Below are 15,976 nucleotides of genomic sequence, written 5' to 3'. Positions count from 1 at the left end.
TTTGCATTGGCTCTATTGTGCCCCTTGTATTGTGCCTTTTAGCTTACCAAATCAAAGTCCAAATTAGGGCCAGTTTGAGTTCTAAGACTCAAGCCTGGTTTCTCTTAAGTACACTTTGTTGGAAATAGGACCGTCTCCAATTTAAGGTCTTTTTGTTTTGCTTTGTTTTTCACAGATGCAAAATATTATTAAAAGATAAAGGATAACTTAATTCTCTTCACCCCATGGGCTTGCTTCCCTTTGACTTAAGTGGTCCCTTAGAATCTTCCTCCCCATACATTTGGCCATTGTGGCATAGGGACACATTGCTCTGGGCATGTAAACCAAGACACTGCATTGGCTGCACTGCCTGACCTGTCCTCTGGATTTCAGCAGCACTGATGGCCATTACCTCTATATTGGTTCATCCTTCCCCTGCAGGTTCCCTGGGGAAATGAGAATTTACTTGCCAAGGATTATGCAAATAGTCCTGCAGTTCTGCAGGTTTCTTACTCACACATTCTCCAGCACACCCACATGAAAGCCGGCAGTCCTGGGTGCTCGTGTTTTAGGTGGCCCTGCAGAGGTTTTCAGAAATTCAAGGTCATGAGGTAACCCTGTGCTGAACCTTGTAGGTCTCTGTGCCTTGGACTGAACCACACGGCTATGAAAGTAAAGCTGCACAGTAAATCTGTAATTCTGTACCTGGAGTATAGTTGATGGAGATGGGAAGCTGAATTTCTTTCACATCTAAATTTCAGGAAGAGAAGTCAGATTGCCTTATGTTTGGGTTATTGAAGTTATAATGGGGTGTTGTACTTCACGGAAAAAAAAAAAAACATAAAAAGCAAAACTCAAGTACAATGGTATTTAGATGTACTATATGATAACCTGAAACTGTGTATATGTGTTCTTTAAAAATATAATTTCTCCCTGATTTAATATATAAATTTACTCAAGGTTTTTGCTTTCAAATGAAAGCCATTATCTTGTGATTAAATGTCTTCTACTAGGTTATTATTGAATACCATACTGGTTCACATTCTTAGCCTGTCAGATAAGTTTCCACACTTTATTTTTGAAAAGTATGACCTTTTTCCCTTCCCATCCCCAGTTCCTGGGATTGTGTTACTAATGCTGTAATACAGGGATATATTGTGTTTGAAATACGCTGTGATTTGCATTCTTATTGGCTGATAAAGAAAACTTCAGTACTTTGTTAAACACCAATCTAACTTTAAACAGTTGTCACTTTGTTTTAATATTAAATTTATCACCAACTTTTCTTCTGCTGTTAGAAATGCTTTGAAGAATATTTTGGGGTTTTAGAATTTTGCATGTAAATTTTAATCAGAGACTAGAATTGTCTGTGTTCACCTATTAGAAAACATCTTTGTTCAGTCAAAGAGCAAAGAATCAGTTCACTTCCTTCAGACAAAGGGCTCTGTCCAAGCTTTTGGACAGAGTTCTTACATTAGCTGAACAAATCGGAAAGAAAAAAGCTGGCAATCCCATTTTGCTGAAAGCAACAGTAATTATTTAAATCTAAATTCAGTCTGGTTTACTGAACAGTAAATCTGAGATTACTATACAACATGAGGTGGCTATCAGAAGCCAGATTCTAAATAAGGCTTCTGCTTAGACCATGCTATAAGCTTTAAATATTCTTCAGGCTTTTTAATACACTATCTCTCCTACTACTTATAGAAATTCTTCACTGCTGAGGAAAAATAAGTAGTTTCATATTACACGTAGGCCAGAAAATTAATTCTTTTGGTTCCTAATTTTGGTTGTCTTTTCTGTAATCCTGGACTCCTTGAATAGGTTTAATAGAATCAAAAATTAAGAAAATATTGTGTAACTTAATATCTCATTCTGTCAAAAAGTATTTTAGTTCTCAAAATCAAGAAACTTTCAACAGAAGTTTGGTACTGTTGCAGTTCTTTAATTTTGTAGATGTAAATAAATATGTTTTCAAGAAATGAGTTATGAGCACTTACCATGTTGTTTGTATCAAATGCTTAAATCAAGCTGTGTAGGGCAAGCCTTAAATAAAAGCATGTGTTTTCCTTACTTCTGTCTTTAAGTATGCTTTTCCACTTTTTTATTGTTACAGTACTTAAATCGAGGCTGTACCAGATTCTTTGCCAACAAAGAAACAGACAAGCAGATTTTGCAAAATCGCAAGAGTCCTGAGGTATGTTTTTATAGTCAGTTACGTTCTATTATTAAGTAATAATAGAGATAGAGTTGAAAGTGATTAGAATTTTACAGTGTGGAATGAAATGTTCATTTTACACATCTTTATAGGTCTGAAAGGGTACTCTCAAAGCTGCTGTATTCAGAACTCTGCTTTGGAGTTCAGTCCTAGAAATACATTTTAACATGCATCATAAAATCCCAAATGGAACAGTGTATATAAAATGGTTTCCTCTTCATTCTTACAATAATGTAACACTTAATAATGCAGCTTGTCTTCTGTGGAAAACGAAAATCTAAGATGTTTTGTAATTTTCTTTTTTAAAATCTTAACTGCTGGTAGGAATAGGTCAGAAGCAATGTTTTTTTCTGGAGCTGTTTTTACTACTTGGAGCTTTGAAATGATCCTCCAAACTGTTCTATAAATCACTAGTGCAACCTCACTTCTAGCCATGACTATATTCTCCTTGGTACATTTTAAATGTTTTTGTTTCCCCTTGCTATTAACTGCTATTTATGCCAGAGCATGGCATTTCCTGGATGAGAGTCTGAAGCTTCAAAACATTTGTATCTTCTTGCTCCATCTCTCTTTACATTTTTTAGAACTTGAATTACCAGAATTTGTTAGCACTTAGACCTTTGAGCTGTTCACATGAGGATACTGAAGAATTTGTTCTGAATTAATAGTATATATGAATTGGAAGTTGTTAAAACACTTAATTAAACTCTACTCTGTTCTCTAATAAAATTTTCATCTACTCATACTTAAAGTATGAAATTCACATTTGTGTAGCTGGAAGCTATTTCAAATATTAATCAAATCCATATTTGTGATTCAATAGCAGGGTAGGCTGCATACATATCTGACAAAAATACAGAAATAACTTCACTCAAGAGCCTCTTTCCATCAAGTGGCCATGCCATCTCTTTCGCAACTTTGTCTTGAAGCTCGTGCTCAACCATGAGAGACTGTGTAGATACTTCATTTGCTCAAATCAACATTGTCAGGTCTACCCCTGGATTTCTAGTGGTTGTATTATTGTAACACTGAGGATGTAATCCTGACTGTTGTTAAATGTAGGCTATTTTCTATAATCAGGGCTGGTGGAGAGTGACATCACTGTGAGGCAGAAAGCTGGTAGATACTTAATTCTTGTCAAGCATATAGGCTAGCATTGGGGAATTTTGCCTTAGTTTACCCAATTTGCCTTTAATGAAGAATTGTAGCAAGTAGACATAGAATATCAACATTCACTTATTTTTGCTACTGGAAGATGAACCTGTGCAATCTTCTGTTATTGATGTGATTTACAGGTGGGTGTTCTGTCATAAAACTTGTTTCCTAATGGACTTGAAATAAGAGAAGACTTGATTTGAAATAAGTGTTCGTCTAAATTAAAACATACTGAGAGTATAGTTCTGAAAATATATGACATGAAGTAGCAGAACATATGAGACCATAATACTTGTACATAACTGCCATATCCCTTTGAAGGCTCAATAAAGGATCAAATTTAAATTATATTTAAACCAAGCATAGCCATTTAAACAGGAAACATATTGCCTTGTGCAGGTTTTTAAATTGGAAATTTAGTATTTGCTCTGTCATTTTATAAAAAATATTAAATTTGTTTGAATAAAAATAGCTGGAATAATCAATTAATACTTCAATTATTTTTGTGTTTTCCTTATCAGGAAGATGAGGTGATCATTTTACATAATTAACATGTAGTTTAATGTTATTGATGTGCCTACATGTTGTGTGAAGTGAATTTTTCAGATGCATGTGGTGCTTTGTTTTGATAAAAATCATGTTAGCTTATTTGACGTTAACAAGGCTGTTTAGTTAATTATTCTCTTTAATTGAAAACATTTAAAAATAAGTGTAAAAACATAGCTCAGTTTGTGCATGTTCATGTAGTTTCCTGATTGCATGCAGATGTGTTACTTTCTACTATTTAAACTGGTTTATAGCTAAAATAGCTTTCAATATATTTAAATTAGAAAAACCAGCAAAATGTTAAAATTGGTATTTCAGAACATAGCCAGTATTCTTCAAACCCGTACAGCACTGCAAACAACTTTTCTGTTTCTTAATTACTAGCAAAAGCTAGCAAGTATATTTCTCTAAATAAGTCTGTTTAGAATAGGGATAACTGTCCTCTATTTATCCTGTACTCCTTTCCCGTGGCCTGCCATTCTGTCATCCTATTGCAAGGACCTCCATCTTCTTTCAGCTGCTTGGGGCTAGAAGGACTTCTTTGTATTAAATGCTCTGATAGCTCCCTTAGCCAAAGTCTTCCTTTCCCCTGCTCAGTATCTCATATTCCCCTGTCCTTAGCAGTCACATTCTCTCTAGCTTCTGCTTTCTGAATATAGTTTGAAGCTTGCTTTGAAATTTAAGTTTGAAGATCATGCTTCCAAGTATCAACAATTTAAAATAAACTAAGGTTCTTGTGAAGCCTATATTGTATGAAGAGCTCGAATCTCTACTTAGTTTGGCATGCTTTTGTATGCTTTTTGTTATGACGTATTCTTGGCTGGAAATATTTGCTTACATTTACTTTGCAGCACTTACATAGAATTTTTGGTTTTTCTTGTTTTATAGTATCTTAAAGAAGGTTCTTTGAAGGATCCACTGTTAGATGATCATGGAGATTTCAACCGAATGTGCACAGCAATGAAAAAGATTGGCCTGGATGATGAAGAAAAACTTGATCTTTTTAGAGTAGTGGCTGGTGTACTTCACCTTGGAAATATTGATTTTGAGGAAGCTGGGAGTACTTCAGGTTGGATGAAATATAAATTGTTTTTTGTAAAAATACTGAAAATGCCTCTTGATTAGAGATATTTCCTTTTCATGTGAACTACTGATTTAGAAAGCTTCTTTGTGTTCACAGGTAATTCAATCTTAATTCACCCTATTTCAAAGTCAAGTTTACCTGTTTGTTTTAAAGTTGCACTTTACAAGCTCTGCAAGCAAATAGGCTTTCACTGAAATTGTTCAAGAACTTGTTCAGTGAAAAGTTGGATATAAAGAAAAGAGCCATTTTGTGTCTCAAAACAATTCTTGTGTTTTAATTATAGCTTTAAAGTCCAACTTCTGTATAATGTCATGAAAATACCTTGAAATTAGAAATTAGCAACTCCATCTGTAGGGAAAGGCGTTATGTCCTTTGGCTTCCAAAAATAACATCATGTTAGTATTTTGAGATGTGAGAAAAAAAAGTTAAAGGAAAAACTTAGGTAAATATAACTTCCTAATTTTAAGACGTTACTCACAAGATAAAGTAGTACAAGTGTAGTTGGGACTTAATTGCAGAATGTGCATGAAGGTTGATGAAGGAGAGTTAATGTGTTGGGAATTGTCCTTCTTACCTTACTACTGAAATCAGCCTCTCTAAATTGAGAACTGCTGTCTGTATATTCCTGAAGGACTGGTTCCTCTGGGTCTGGATGTGCTACAAATACAACTATAGTAGAAAACATAAGTATGTAGGTCTATCTTGAGTTGCAAGATAGAGTGAAATTGGTTCTTCTTGGTCCTACTTCAAGTATGTATAGTTGTTGGTGCAGTTGTTTGGAAGAGCAGACCAAAGAACATTTTAAAAGGTGTTCTGAATTAAATGAATTAAATGAGTACTAACCTTACAGGTTCACTAGCTTCTGACCCCAAGTACAGAATCAGCACAGAAGTGTACAAAACATTCTGTTCAGAAGGGATCATGGGAGGGCTCTAGTCCCATGTGTCCTGGTCAAAGCAGGGCCAGTGCTGAATTCAGACTGGGTAGCTTAGGGTTGGCACATGGGTGGGATTTTTCTTCTTTTTTTTTTTTTTTAGATCTCTGTACTATGTAGATCAAATCAGAACCTCCCCAGTGTCAGTTTATGCTGTTGCCATCTTCATGAAGATGACTGAAATGAACATGATTAATGTGAATGAATCTGGGAAGATGCAGGTGTATAGAAGGGTAGTAGCTTCATGTAATTCAGCAGTAAGCTTCCCACAGAGCTTCCCTGTTTGGGCCTTTTGTGAGCTGCGACTTAGGCATTGATAAAGTGGAACAGTGAAAAAGGTGCAAATCTGAGTGGAGAGGCAGTCTGGGGAGGCAAATGAACAAGAAGAGTGGGAACCACTGATGGTGAGGAAAGTCAGGGTTTAGAAGAGGGAAGGTCAACAGAAAAGTTACATCCTCCAAATACTGAAATTCAGACACATGTTTTTCTGGAATAAATTTTTGAACTTCTAAAATGTAAATGAACTTCTAAAATGTAAATGAATGTATTGAATTTCTAAATTGCAAATACAGGTTTTGTTCTTCCCTCACCTTGTGTGTCTTCACACAGGGTGTGCATTCGAACTGTTCCAGGCAGTGTCTTACCAGAGACCCTCTAAAGTTCTGTTGCTGCTCTACTGTGAACAGGAGGAAATACATGTAAATAAATGCTAGATTTTACTAAAGCAGGTGGTGTTCCAGTTGGAGATTTCTGCTGGCTTAGCCCAGGCGCCGAGGCAGCAGAGCAGCAGGGAGTGCACCCCTTGGCTGTTTGTCTGCAACATGTACAGAGCCTTATCTGAAAAATCCAAGTGCCAGGAGTCTGCCCTAGCAGGCACTTCTGCTGCATAGCAAGGAAGCCTGAAGGATTACAGGAACATCTAAGTTCGAAAGTTTTAAGTCACTAGAGTTAGTTTGTAAGGCTTAGCACTTATGCATTTTGGGATAGTTCTTCCCTACAAGCAGGATGGTTTTTAAACAGCCTGGAAAATGTTCTAGAAATACGGAATTCCATGCATGTGTTTTGGGCGGGCTGTTATTTTTGTGTTTGTTTTGAGGGTTTCCTTGGGTTTTGAGAACTGGCTCTTCCCACTTAACGGGTCGGAAGTAATTTCCAGAGGCAAACGGTTGATTCCCTCAAGGCCGATGCTGACGGTGTGTGTCCGCAGGGGGCTGCACGCCGCGCGCGCGGAGCCAGGCGGCGCTGGAGCGCTGCGCGGCCCTGCTGGGCCTGGACGAGGACGACCTGCGCGGGAGCCTCACCTCGCGCGTCATGCTCACCACGGCAGGGGGCGCCAAGGGCACGGTCATCAAGTGAGTGACGGCACCGGCGGGGTGGGAACGGGGCCGGGGGCGTGAGGGGGGGCCGGGGGCGTGAGGGGGCCGGGGGCGTGAGGGGCCGCCCGCGCTGCCCCCGCCGCGGGCCGGCACCGCGCTGCCCCCGTCTTACCCACCGGCACAGTCGGCCCCCCCCGCGTAACCAGCTGCAGGTGAACTGAGGTGCACTCGGGCCAAGCGCAGCTGTCTAAAGCGCTTCCTTTAATGGTCTACCAAGCACAAGTACGCCCCCACGGTCCTACAGAAATCAGAGCGTGCCGAAGGCTAGCAGGCTTACCAGTGCTAGTCACTTTGAATAAGTAACTCCTGCGTTGTATAAAATCTCTCATGTGTCAGTGAGTACGCTGTGTGGCCAAAGTAAGTATAGCAGTCAGCCAGTTAAATCCACAGACTACACAGCAAATTTGATATGCTAAAAGATGTAACAGATACGTTGTATCAAGGAATGTTAATGCGGTCCTAAAGTCTTTCAGAAGACACTTGAATCTTTGTCATGAGGGCTGTACAGTGCTCCCGTGAGTGCTGCCCTGCAATAATTAGGGCTGGGATGCTTTAATTAGAGGACAATATATCCATCCTTCTTAATGTCTCAGTGAACAGTGTCCTTGTGTTTGTTACATCTAGTTCTTCTGAAATCAAGTTTCAACTTTAAAAACACCGCTGCAGTGTGGAATGTGCTGCTTTTTGCTGTTTTTGGTAAAAATGTAATCTTGACTGCAATGTTAATAACGTTTCCCAAAAACATTGTTAGAAAGTGTGTTACTTTGTTTGGCTTGGTGGTTTGGTTTTGTTTGGTTTGGTTCGGGTTTTTGTTTGTTTTTTTTTTTTTTTTTTTTTTTTCTTTTTTTCCTGAAGCTGTTATCAAGGTAACTTCCTAGGCACAGGAGCAGGATAGTGATTTCTTTCTGTATGCACATGGAGAAGGAATAATGGCAAAGAACATGTATAAACATGGTACCAGTGATAACATTTCAATACCATGAAATTTATGACTATTGCAAGACTGAGTTTTTTATGAAAATGACAGTACAGTTACCTTTTATTTATGAAAAACCTCTAGCTTCCACCACAAATTTTCTCTTGCTGAGATTGATCCTAGCATACAAGCTGTCAGGGGTGCTAACCAAGTTGTCTGCAAATGAACTGTGTATTTTAACATCTGGTTTTCTATGTCGAGTATATTCTAGAGTTCAAGGAAACACCACATTAAAAACTGAACTTGGACTAAGCAGTTTTGAGCACATTAAAAGCAGTTCTCTGTGTTCAGCTAAACGTATCAATCTTTTAGTTAGGAAGCTAATGAACGTTCACTTTTTGGAAGAATACGCGTGTGCTTTTTATTGACTTATGGAAACAATCAGATTTTAGTGAACTGGAAATACTTTATTCACATTACACCAGAATTTTAGTATATGAAACGCCTAATTATCTGTATTAATGTGGTTTATTTACATTCCTTGCATATTTTGTCTTTGGAAATTTATTACGGAAATTATTATTATGGAAAAAGTTCTAATGCAGTGACAAATGGTAAGTAGTGTTGGGGGGAGGGTGGTGTGTTATTCTGCCTTCAGTTAAAAGCTCAAGATCTAGACCTCTTAATAGCGTATTCAAAAGTCCATTTCTGGAGAGTAAATTCTTCTTCTCTCCCTGCCCAGTGTAAATTCCTCCTCTCTCTCTCCCACCAGTTACTAGAAATTGAGGGCTTTGGGTAATTATCATCTTGCTGCCTTATCAGATGATATGGAGAGTTACAAGTAATTTTTTCCCTTCATTACAACCTTTATGTGTAGGAAAATGTTGGTCTTGCAGGAAAAAGTGTTTCCAGTGAAAAATATTGACCAAGTTTTTACTATTTGCTCTTTTCCAGACCATGTCTAAATTGACAGCAAAATCCTTGATATGTTCATCCAGGACCACCTTTATCAGTATTGTGGATAACATTAGAGTTGAAAATTACACATTATACAGTACAGATGGTACTCATAGTAATGCATGGCAATATGAGCATTGAGATTTTGAAAGTCAGTAACATTTTTTACTTAATTCAGGTTGTGATGCACAGTAATTGCTGATCTTTCTGTTGACTTACTGCTTACCTGGTTATTCTCCATCTTCCATTTGTGTTTTTTAATTCTCTTCAGCTTACCACCACCCACTCTCCTTTACTGAGATATATCATGTGGATTTTTACATTATGAATTTTTCAAAATAATTTTGTATGCTAATCTTGCTACCAAGATTTTCTGCTTTCTTAATTCAGTATTATTAGCCCAGTTTTGAGAATACCCTTAATTTCACATTCCTTTTAAGTGAAAGTATTAAATAGAAACAAAAGGGCTTAGAAGAAATTGTGTCCATGTCAGATTCAGATGACACCCCACTGGAAATGCTCTCAGTGAACTGCTGATTTAGCCTCTGAGAACAGATTAGTTTTGGCTGTTGTAAATATAACACATAGATAAAGCTTGTCTGTATAGTTTCCTTTTGAGAGTGATTGGTGGGACATATCAAGCTACCACCATTATAAGGCATGCCCTGTCACCACTTCTCAAGTGAAACCGTCAAAGAAGGTTTCTTAATTTTTGTTACAGCTTGTAGTTTTCTTTGGATTAAAACTGTAAAGATTTTCTGATCAGCATATTTATCCTGATAAGCCTGCGGTGTTATTAGCAGTTTGCAGTTTCAAAAGTCTGCAAACGCAAGAAGCTATGTTTTTGTGCCAGCAGATCTTATTTTTCCCCAGTGTTTTATTTTGGGGGTGTCAAAAATGAGTTCAGCAGACTCCTTACAATATCTCAATGATTAATGCATTAAGCCTCTTTTGTTAGCATTTTCAAAACTTGTGCATCTAAAAGCAAACATACTCTAATAAATACACCAATATCATCTTCTCCTGTGGCTTACTGCATGTACAAGGAAAGTGGATTGGACTGTTTTAGATACTGGTTAAATAGACATCACTTTTTCTATGGTAGTGTGGTTTAGAAACTACTTGACTGCTATCAGTATTAGGGTTTTGACAAGTACATTGTTTTATTTTGTTCCAGCAACCCAAAGAGCTAGTCATTTCTCTCTCTTTCTTAGAGACCTTTTGTGTGCAAGTAGATCATGTGAGTCCTAATAGGTCACAGTGAATAAATAGCTCGGCTGAAATCACTGTGCTCAGAGTATAACAAAGGCTTTGTTCTGCTGGGCACAGTGGAGCCAACAAGGAACAGTAGGAGGGTGATGCTAAATGCAATCTCTCTGAATTTTATTAAATACTCATGTGCAGTGAATTGCCAGGGGGACTTGGCTACACTACGTCTATCTGTCCTTGTTTCCCAAAACCCCATAATAATTACCTTGTTGGATTATGTTTTTGCCATCCATGTGAAGTGTGTTTACAGAGAGAAATAATGTGTTAGGATTCAAAATCTGGTGTTTCTCCTAGACTGTAAATGTGCTACTGTGCTATTCTCTTGCTCAGTTTCTTCCTTTCCAACAAGACTTTCAAAGAGGACTCCATCATCACAAACTAAATTATTTTACAGGGTGAAAAAATTAATTTGTATCATTTCAGGCCCTCCAGCTTCTTCTGCAGTACATTTTCTACCAAAATGCAGTTTTTTTAGTGTGCTACTGAAGCCTCAGTTGGAAAAGATTTTTCAAAAAATACTTCTCTGCATTTTTTTGAACTTAAGTTTTTCTCAAATTACAAATGTGCTGGTTAGATTCTTTAATTAAGTGGAGTATTTAACTAAGTAGACTTATTTCATCCAGGCTACTTTATTTATAAATCAGTAACCATATTGGGTGACAGTTATTGATGGATATTGCTTCACCTGCTCTCTCTCCCTCAGTTGTTGTCAATCATGGGCAAATTATACCTATTTCTAATTGAAGTTTATTTGTTCTGGAATATATTTGGGAACTGCATGGACTTATCCACAGGCTAAATCTAGCCCATCAGTGGCTAGGTCTCAGACTCTAGATCAATGGAAACCTTGCTGAAGCAGTTGGCATGAGGACCAACAAGGGTTTTTCTTGCAGCCTTAACAAAGTGCTTAGAATTTGGAAAAATTTTTCATTATTCCGTTCAAGTAGCTGATACATGGAGGAGAGTAGAAGAAGGTGAAATGGAGGAAGGACAATTTATCTTTTCATGTTCAGGCAAGAAACAAGAGGAGGAAAGAGATTCATTTTTCTTTGTGCATACCAAAGAAAAGGAAGAGCTGAGGGAAAACAAGTTTGTGAGAAGAAAGTTACTTGTTCTGAATGTCAGTTCTGTGATAGGGCTCTTGCGTATCTACTGTCTCAGTGCGTTTTTAGCATTATTTTGTGGTTCTGAACTTTCAGTTGAGCAAAATGCGTTTCAGAGTTACATTTTCTCTCCATGTGTGTTTGCTGCATACTATGAAATTTAACAAGAAGGGTTTGTGCAGTCTTCAGAATTGTACTTAATAATGGCAGAATTTGCCATTTTGAAAACCAGGACCATTTTGTAAATATATGCTTTAGCAGTACAACTATTTGTCATGTTGTTTAAAAAAGTAAGTGAAAAACATAAAAGATTTTAATGTATTGTATTATGTAATAGCTCTGCAGCTGACGTAGGAATTAGTATTCTGATCTCTTAAACGTATCAGAACAGAATGCAAAGGTACCTTCCTTCTATTTATAAGCTAAGATTTCTGTCAGTACTCATTACCTTAAGATAAGATAGATACTTAGTGGAAGACGAGATTGTGTGTTAAAGCTAATTACTATCTAATATTATGTAGCTGCAAGTGTCCTTTGGGAATGGAGTCTCTGGTTCTGTGCCTTACCAGTCACAGTAGAAAGTGATCTCCATCACTCTAATGATTCTGCATCAAAAGTATTATCCTTGAAGAAATAAAAAAAATATTAGTTAGTTTAGTGCTTATGAATTCTGGGAAGTGATGGAAATGATGCACTATGTGTAAGCTGTTGCTGTGGTTTAACCCCAGCTTGGCAACTCAACCCCACAAAGCCACTTGCTTACTCCCTGCCAGTAGGATGGGGAAAAAAATTGGAAGGGTAAAAGTGAGAAAACTTGTGTGTTGAGATAAAGACAGTTTGACAGGTAAAGCAAAAGCTGCACGTGCAAGCAAAGCAAAACCAGGAATTCATTCTCCACTTCCCACTGGAAGGTCAGTGTTCAGCTCCCCAGGATAGCAGAGCTTCATCAAGTGTAGTGGTTACTTGGGAAGACAAAATTTCAAATTCTTAACATCTTTCCCGTTTCCTCCTTCTTCTTCCAACTTTTATTGCTGAGCATGATGCCATATGATACATAATGTCCCTTTGGTCGGTTGGGTTCAGCTGTCCTGGCTGTGTCCCCTCTCAGCTTCTTGTTCACCCTCAGCCTCTTCACTGGTGCAGTGGGGTGAGGAGCGGAAAAAATGTCAGAGCAAAAACTAAACTATAGGCTTTATTCTAACAAAACAAGTCATAAAAAAATAGTTGAAATATATTTTGTAGATGGGGATTGTCAATAGAGTTTCTAATTATCTAGTAAACAATTACAAAAGCATCTGAATCTCATGTCTACTGATGGTAACAAAACATTATTCTTGTTTTACAGGTAAGATAGTCTAACTTGACAAGAATGTTTCATACCTTGGCCTAGAGATCAGGGGGGTTTTTTTAGGTCCTAATTTACAGTATTGGAAAGGCTGTTTTTAAGTTTAGAGTCTAATCTCAGCATTTAACAGTAAGGAATTCTGAAAGATAAGATCTGTATTTTGCTTTTTTAGGGTACCCTTGAAAGTGGAACAAGCAAACAATGCTCGTGATGCCTTGGCTAAAACAGTGTATAGTCATCTGTTTGATCATGTAGTGAAAAGGGTAAACCAGTGTTTTCCATTTGAAACTTCTTCTTTCTTCATTGGAGTTCTAGATATAGCTGGTTTTGGTAAGTATACTTAAAATAATTTCTAGTTGTCACTTTTTCCCATCAAAGATTCAATTATAAATTCTGTAATGAAGAGCGGGAGGGTTTTCCTTTTGGTGTTGGTGGTTCCTGTAAAGATTTTGCTGTCTTTGGCTCACTGAAATTCAAAATAGGGCATGTTTTGTGGTGTGCTCTAGTCCTGCTAAGGTTGTCCAGGCGAACAGTCTTTGGTTTTCAGGTCTTTAGAGCTATGATATCCTGTGCCAGCCTGTTGTAACATAGATGCCTGAGGATATATTGGTACAATTTCACTGTATGATAGCATCTTGCTTTGGTTTGCTGCCAGCTGTCTGTCATTTGTCTTAGAAATATCATTTGCTGCTGTATTTTTAGATATCTTGTGTACAACTTGGAAATCTGTAAAAGATTTCATTTTACTGAAAGAAATGGCTATGGATCTGAACACATCTTTAAATAATAGCACTGTGGAGCTTCTCTTGTTTACTATTTAATATAAACTCCTGGAACACTCTTTTATCATGAAAGTTTAACTTCTGTCTTCCAGAGTACTTTGAACACAACAGTTTTGAACAATTCTGTATAAACTACTGTAATGAAAAACTGCAGCAATTTTTTAATGAAAGAATTCTGAAAGAGGTATGATATATTTACTGTTATATTTGAGGAATTTCTTTTGTTTTTGCTGAAGGGATACTTAAAGTAGCACTGCTTTTCCTAAGATTACACATTATGTTTGAATTAAAAAAAAAAAAATCAGTTGACATTCTGTGTGATATCTGGTTGTGTCAGAAAAGAATATGGAATTTTGAAAACCAACAATATTTTTTTCTTCATTTTTAACCGCTCATTAAAATGAGGTATCCAGAGATTGGATAATCGCTAATATGTAACAGGAATATTTAATTGAACAGGCTTACCATTAAGGTGATAAAGTTGGACTATATTAAGCTGTGTAAGGAAATTCTCAAATGTGTGTTGATTCATGTTATATTTTTTAAACTTACTTCATGTGTATTAAAAAAAATTATTTCTTTTTTGATCAGTAAAAAAAGAAATTGAGAGTGGTGTTTTCTCTTTTCAATTACTTTTTTTTAACTTTAGGAACAAGAACTTTACCAGAAAGAAGGCCTGGGGGTTAATGAAGTTCGTTATGTAGATAATCAGGACTGTATAGGTATGTACTTCTTGAATTATAAAGCTTTTTGTTAGTGTCATGGGGAAAAAAGCTTCAAGCGCAAGAGGCGAAATATGCATAGCACTAGTAATTATATGGTTTTATATATAGCCTCATTCAATTCACAATCTTAAGAGTTCATAGGCATTGCTGCAGTACAAGCATTAGCAGTTTCATCCTTTCCACAGGAAAAAAAGTATGTAGTAAAAATTGCTCTTACAAGAACAGTTACACAGATAATGGAAAAACGTTGCAAAACTGTGAGTTTGTGTTTAATAGTATCAATAGCGTGAATTTCTGTGCCAGCTTTCAAGGGCTTCAGTATATGCATGTGAGAGGTCAAGGCAATGCACTTGTTATAAGTTGTGAAACCACCACTGTATGCTCAAATCTGGTCTGCCTTTCCTAAAACAAATTTCTGTTTCTCACTTGATCATGTTATCAAATGGAAATATTAACCTTTTTGTTTTGACATGTGGTGAAATGTGGATGAAAACGTTAAAAAACTCCCTCAGCAATCAAGGCAATCATTGCATAAAGACCTATGATCATACTGTGGGAAGACTTAGGCACCTTTTGGATGACTAATTTCAGCTTGAGACCAAGAGTTAAAATCAAACAATTGCTTCCTGATCTTTTTCTCCCATGTCCCACAAGTTAGAGTTAGAACTTGCAGGTTTGATGGATATCCTGTACATACCAATTAAGATATATAGAATTAATTTGCCATGATTTCTTGTATTTTGTTTAATGGCTTTCCCTAAGTACTTTTATACAGAATCAGATCAGCAGCATTTAGATGGGTAATGTTTAGTTCTGATACTAGTTGATCTATTCAATTTTTGTAAATATATGTATTTTTAATTAATAGATTTGATTGAAGCAAAATTAGTAGGTGTACTGGATATTCTGGATGAAGAAAATCGTCTTCCCCAACCAAGTGACCAGCATTTTACTTCAGTTGTGCATCAAAAACACAAGGACCATTTCAGGCTCTCAGTAGGTTTATTTTTGTTGTCTGTCTTGCTTTAATCAAACAGTTCTTGGAACAGTTGATAGTAACACTTCAATTTAATGAAAACCTTTCGTAAGAAATCTCATACCACCCAGTCTGCACAATCTGTACCTCTTTGTTAAGGACAAGTTTGGTTATTAAATTTGATGAAAAGTTCACAGAAGGCTTCAAACAATTCTAATATCCTGCTGAAACTAAAGCCATATTCTTCACTTACATTTGAAGTTTGTTAGCATGTGAAGCATGAAAAGGAAGTAAAAACATATTTTAATTTAGATTATTTCCTATCAGATGAGTTATTTTGTTGTTCTTTTCAAAAATTGCTTGCTTTGGAGAACATTCGACTCATGTCTAGTGTCTAGCAAGCACTTCAGAGATGAAAATAGGAATCATACTAGGAAAATGTTTTTGTTTAGTTTTTAACATACAGCATTGTGTGGAAGATTAATGCAAATTGTTGCAATTTATATACATGAATTCTGTTGATATTAAAAAAAAGCTGAAAAAATGCAAGCAGAGGAAGCCATCCTTTATCATCCATTTACCAAAATTGTCATCCATTTGCCTTTCATAAA

At 36.7% G+C, this 15,976-nt stretch overlaps 1 protein-coding gene across 2 annotated transcripts in view; it reads left to right on the top strand.

Annotated features, from left to right (window-relative positions):
- MYO6 (myosin VI) overlaps positions 1 to 15,976 on the top strand; it is a 103,040-nt gene that overhangs the window by 52,810 nt on the left and 34,254 nt on the right. For both annotated transcript variants that reach the window (XM_082302504.1, XM_082302503.1), the window contains exons 10-16: positions 2,096 to 2,176; positions 4,787 to 4,967; positions 7,124 to 7,268; positions 13,055 to 13,212; positions 13,757 to 13,848; positions 14,314 to 14,386; positions 15,258 to 15,385. In XM_082302504.1, the coding sequence (XP_082158630.1) occupies positions 2,096 to 2,176; positions 4,787 to 4,967; positions 7,124 to 7,268; positions 13,055 to 13,212; positions 13,757 to 13,848; positions 14,314 to 14,386; positions 15,258 to 15,385 (858 nt within the window). The remainder of the gene's footprint in view (positions 1 to 2,095; positions 2,177 to 4,786; positions 4,968 to 7,123; positions 7,269 to 13,054; positions 13,213 to 13,756; positions 13,849 to 14,313; positions 14,387 to 15,257; positions 15,386 to 15,976) is intronic.

The sequence above is a fragment of the Coloeus monedula genome (genome assembly GCF_965178545.1).
Source record: "Coloeus monedula genome assembly, chromosome: 2".
Taxonomy (NCBI): domain Eukaryota; kingdom Metazoa; phylum Chordata; class Aves; order Passeriformes; family Corvidae; genus Coloeus; species Coloeus monedula.
The sequence above is the reverse complement of the archived record's forward strand: the minus strand, read 5'-3'. Positions and strand labels throughout refer to the sequence as shown.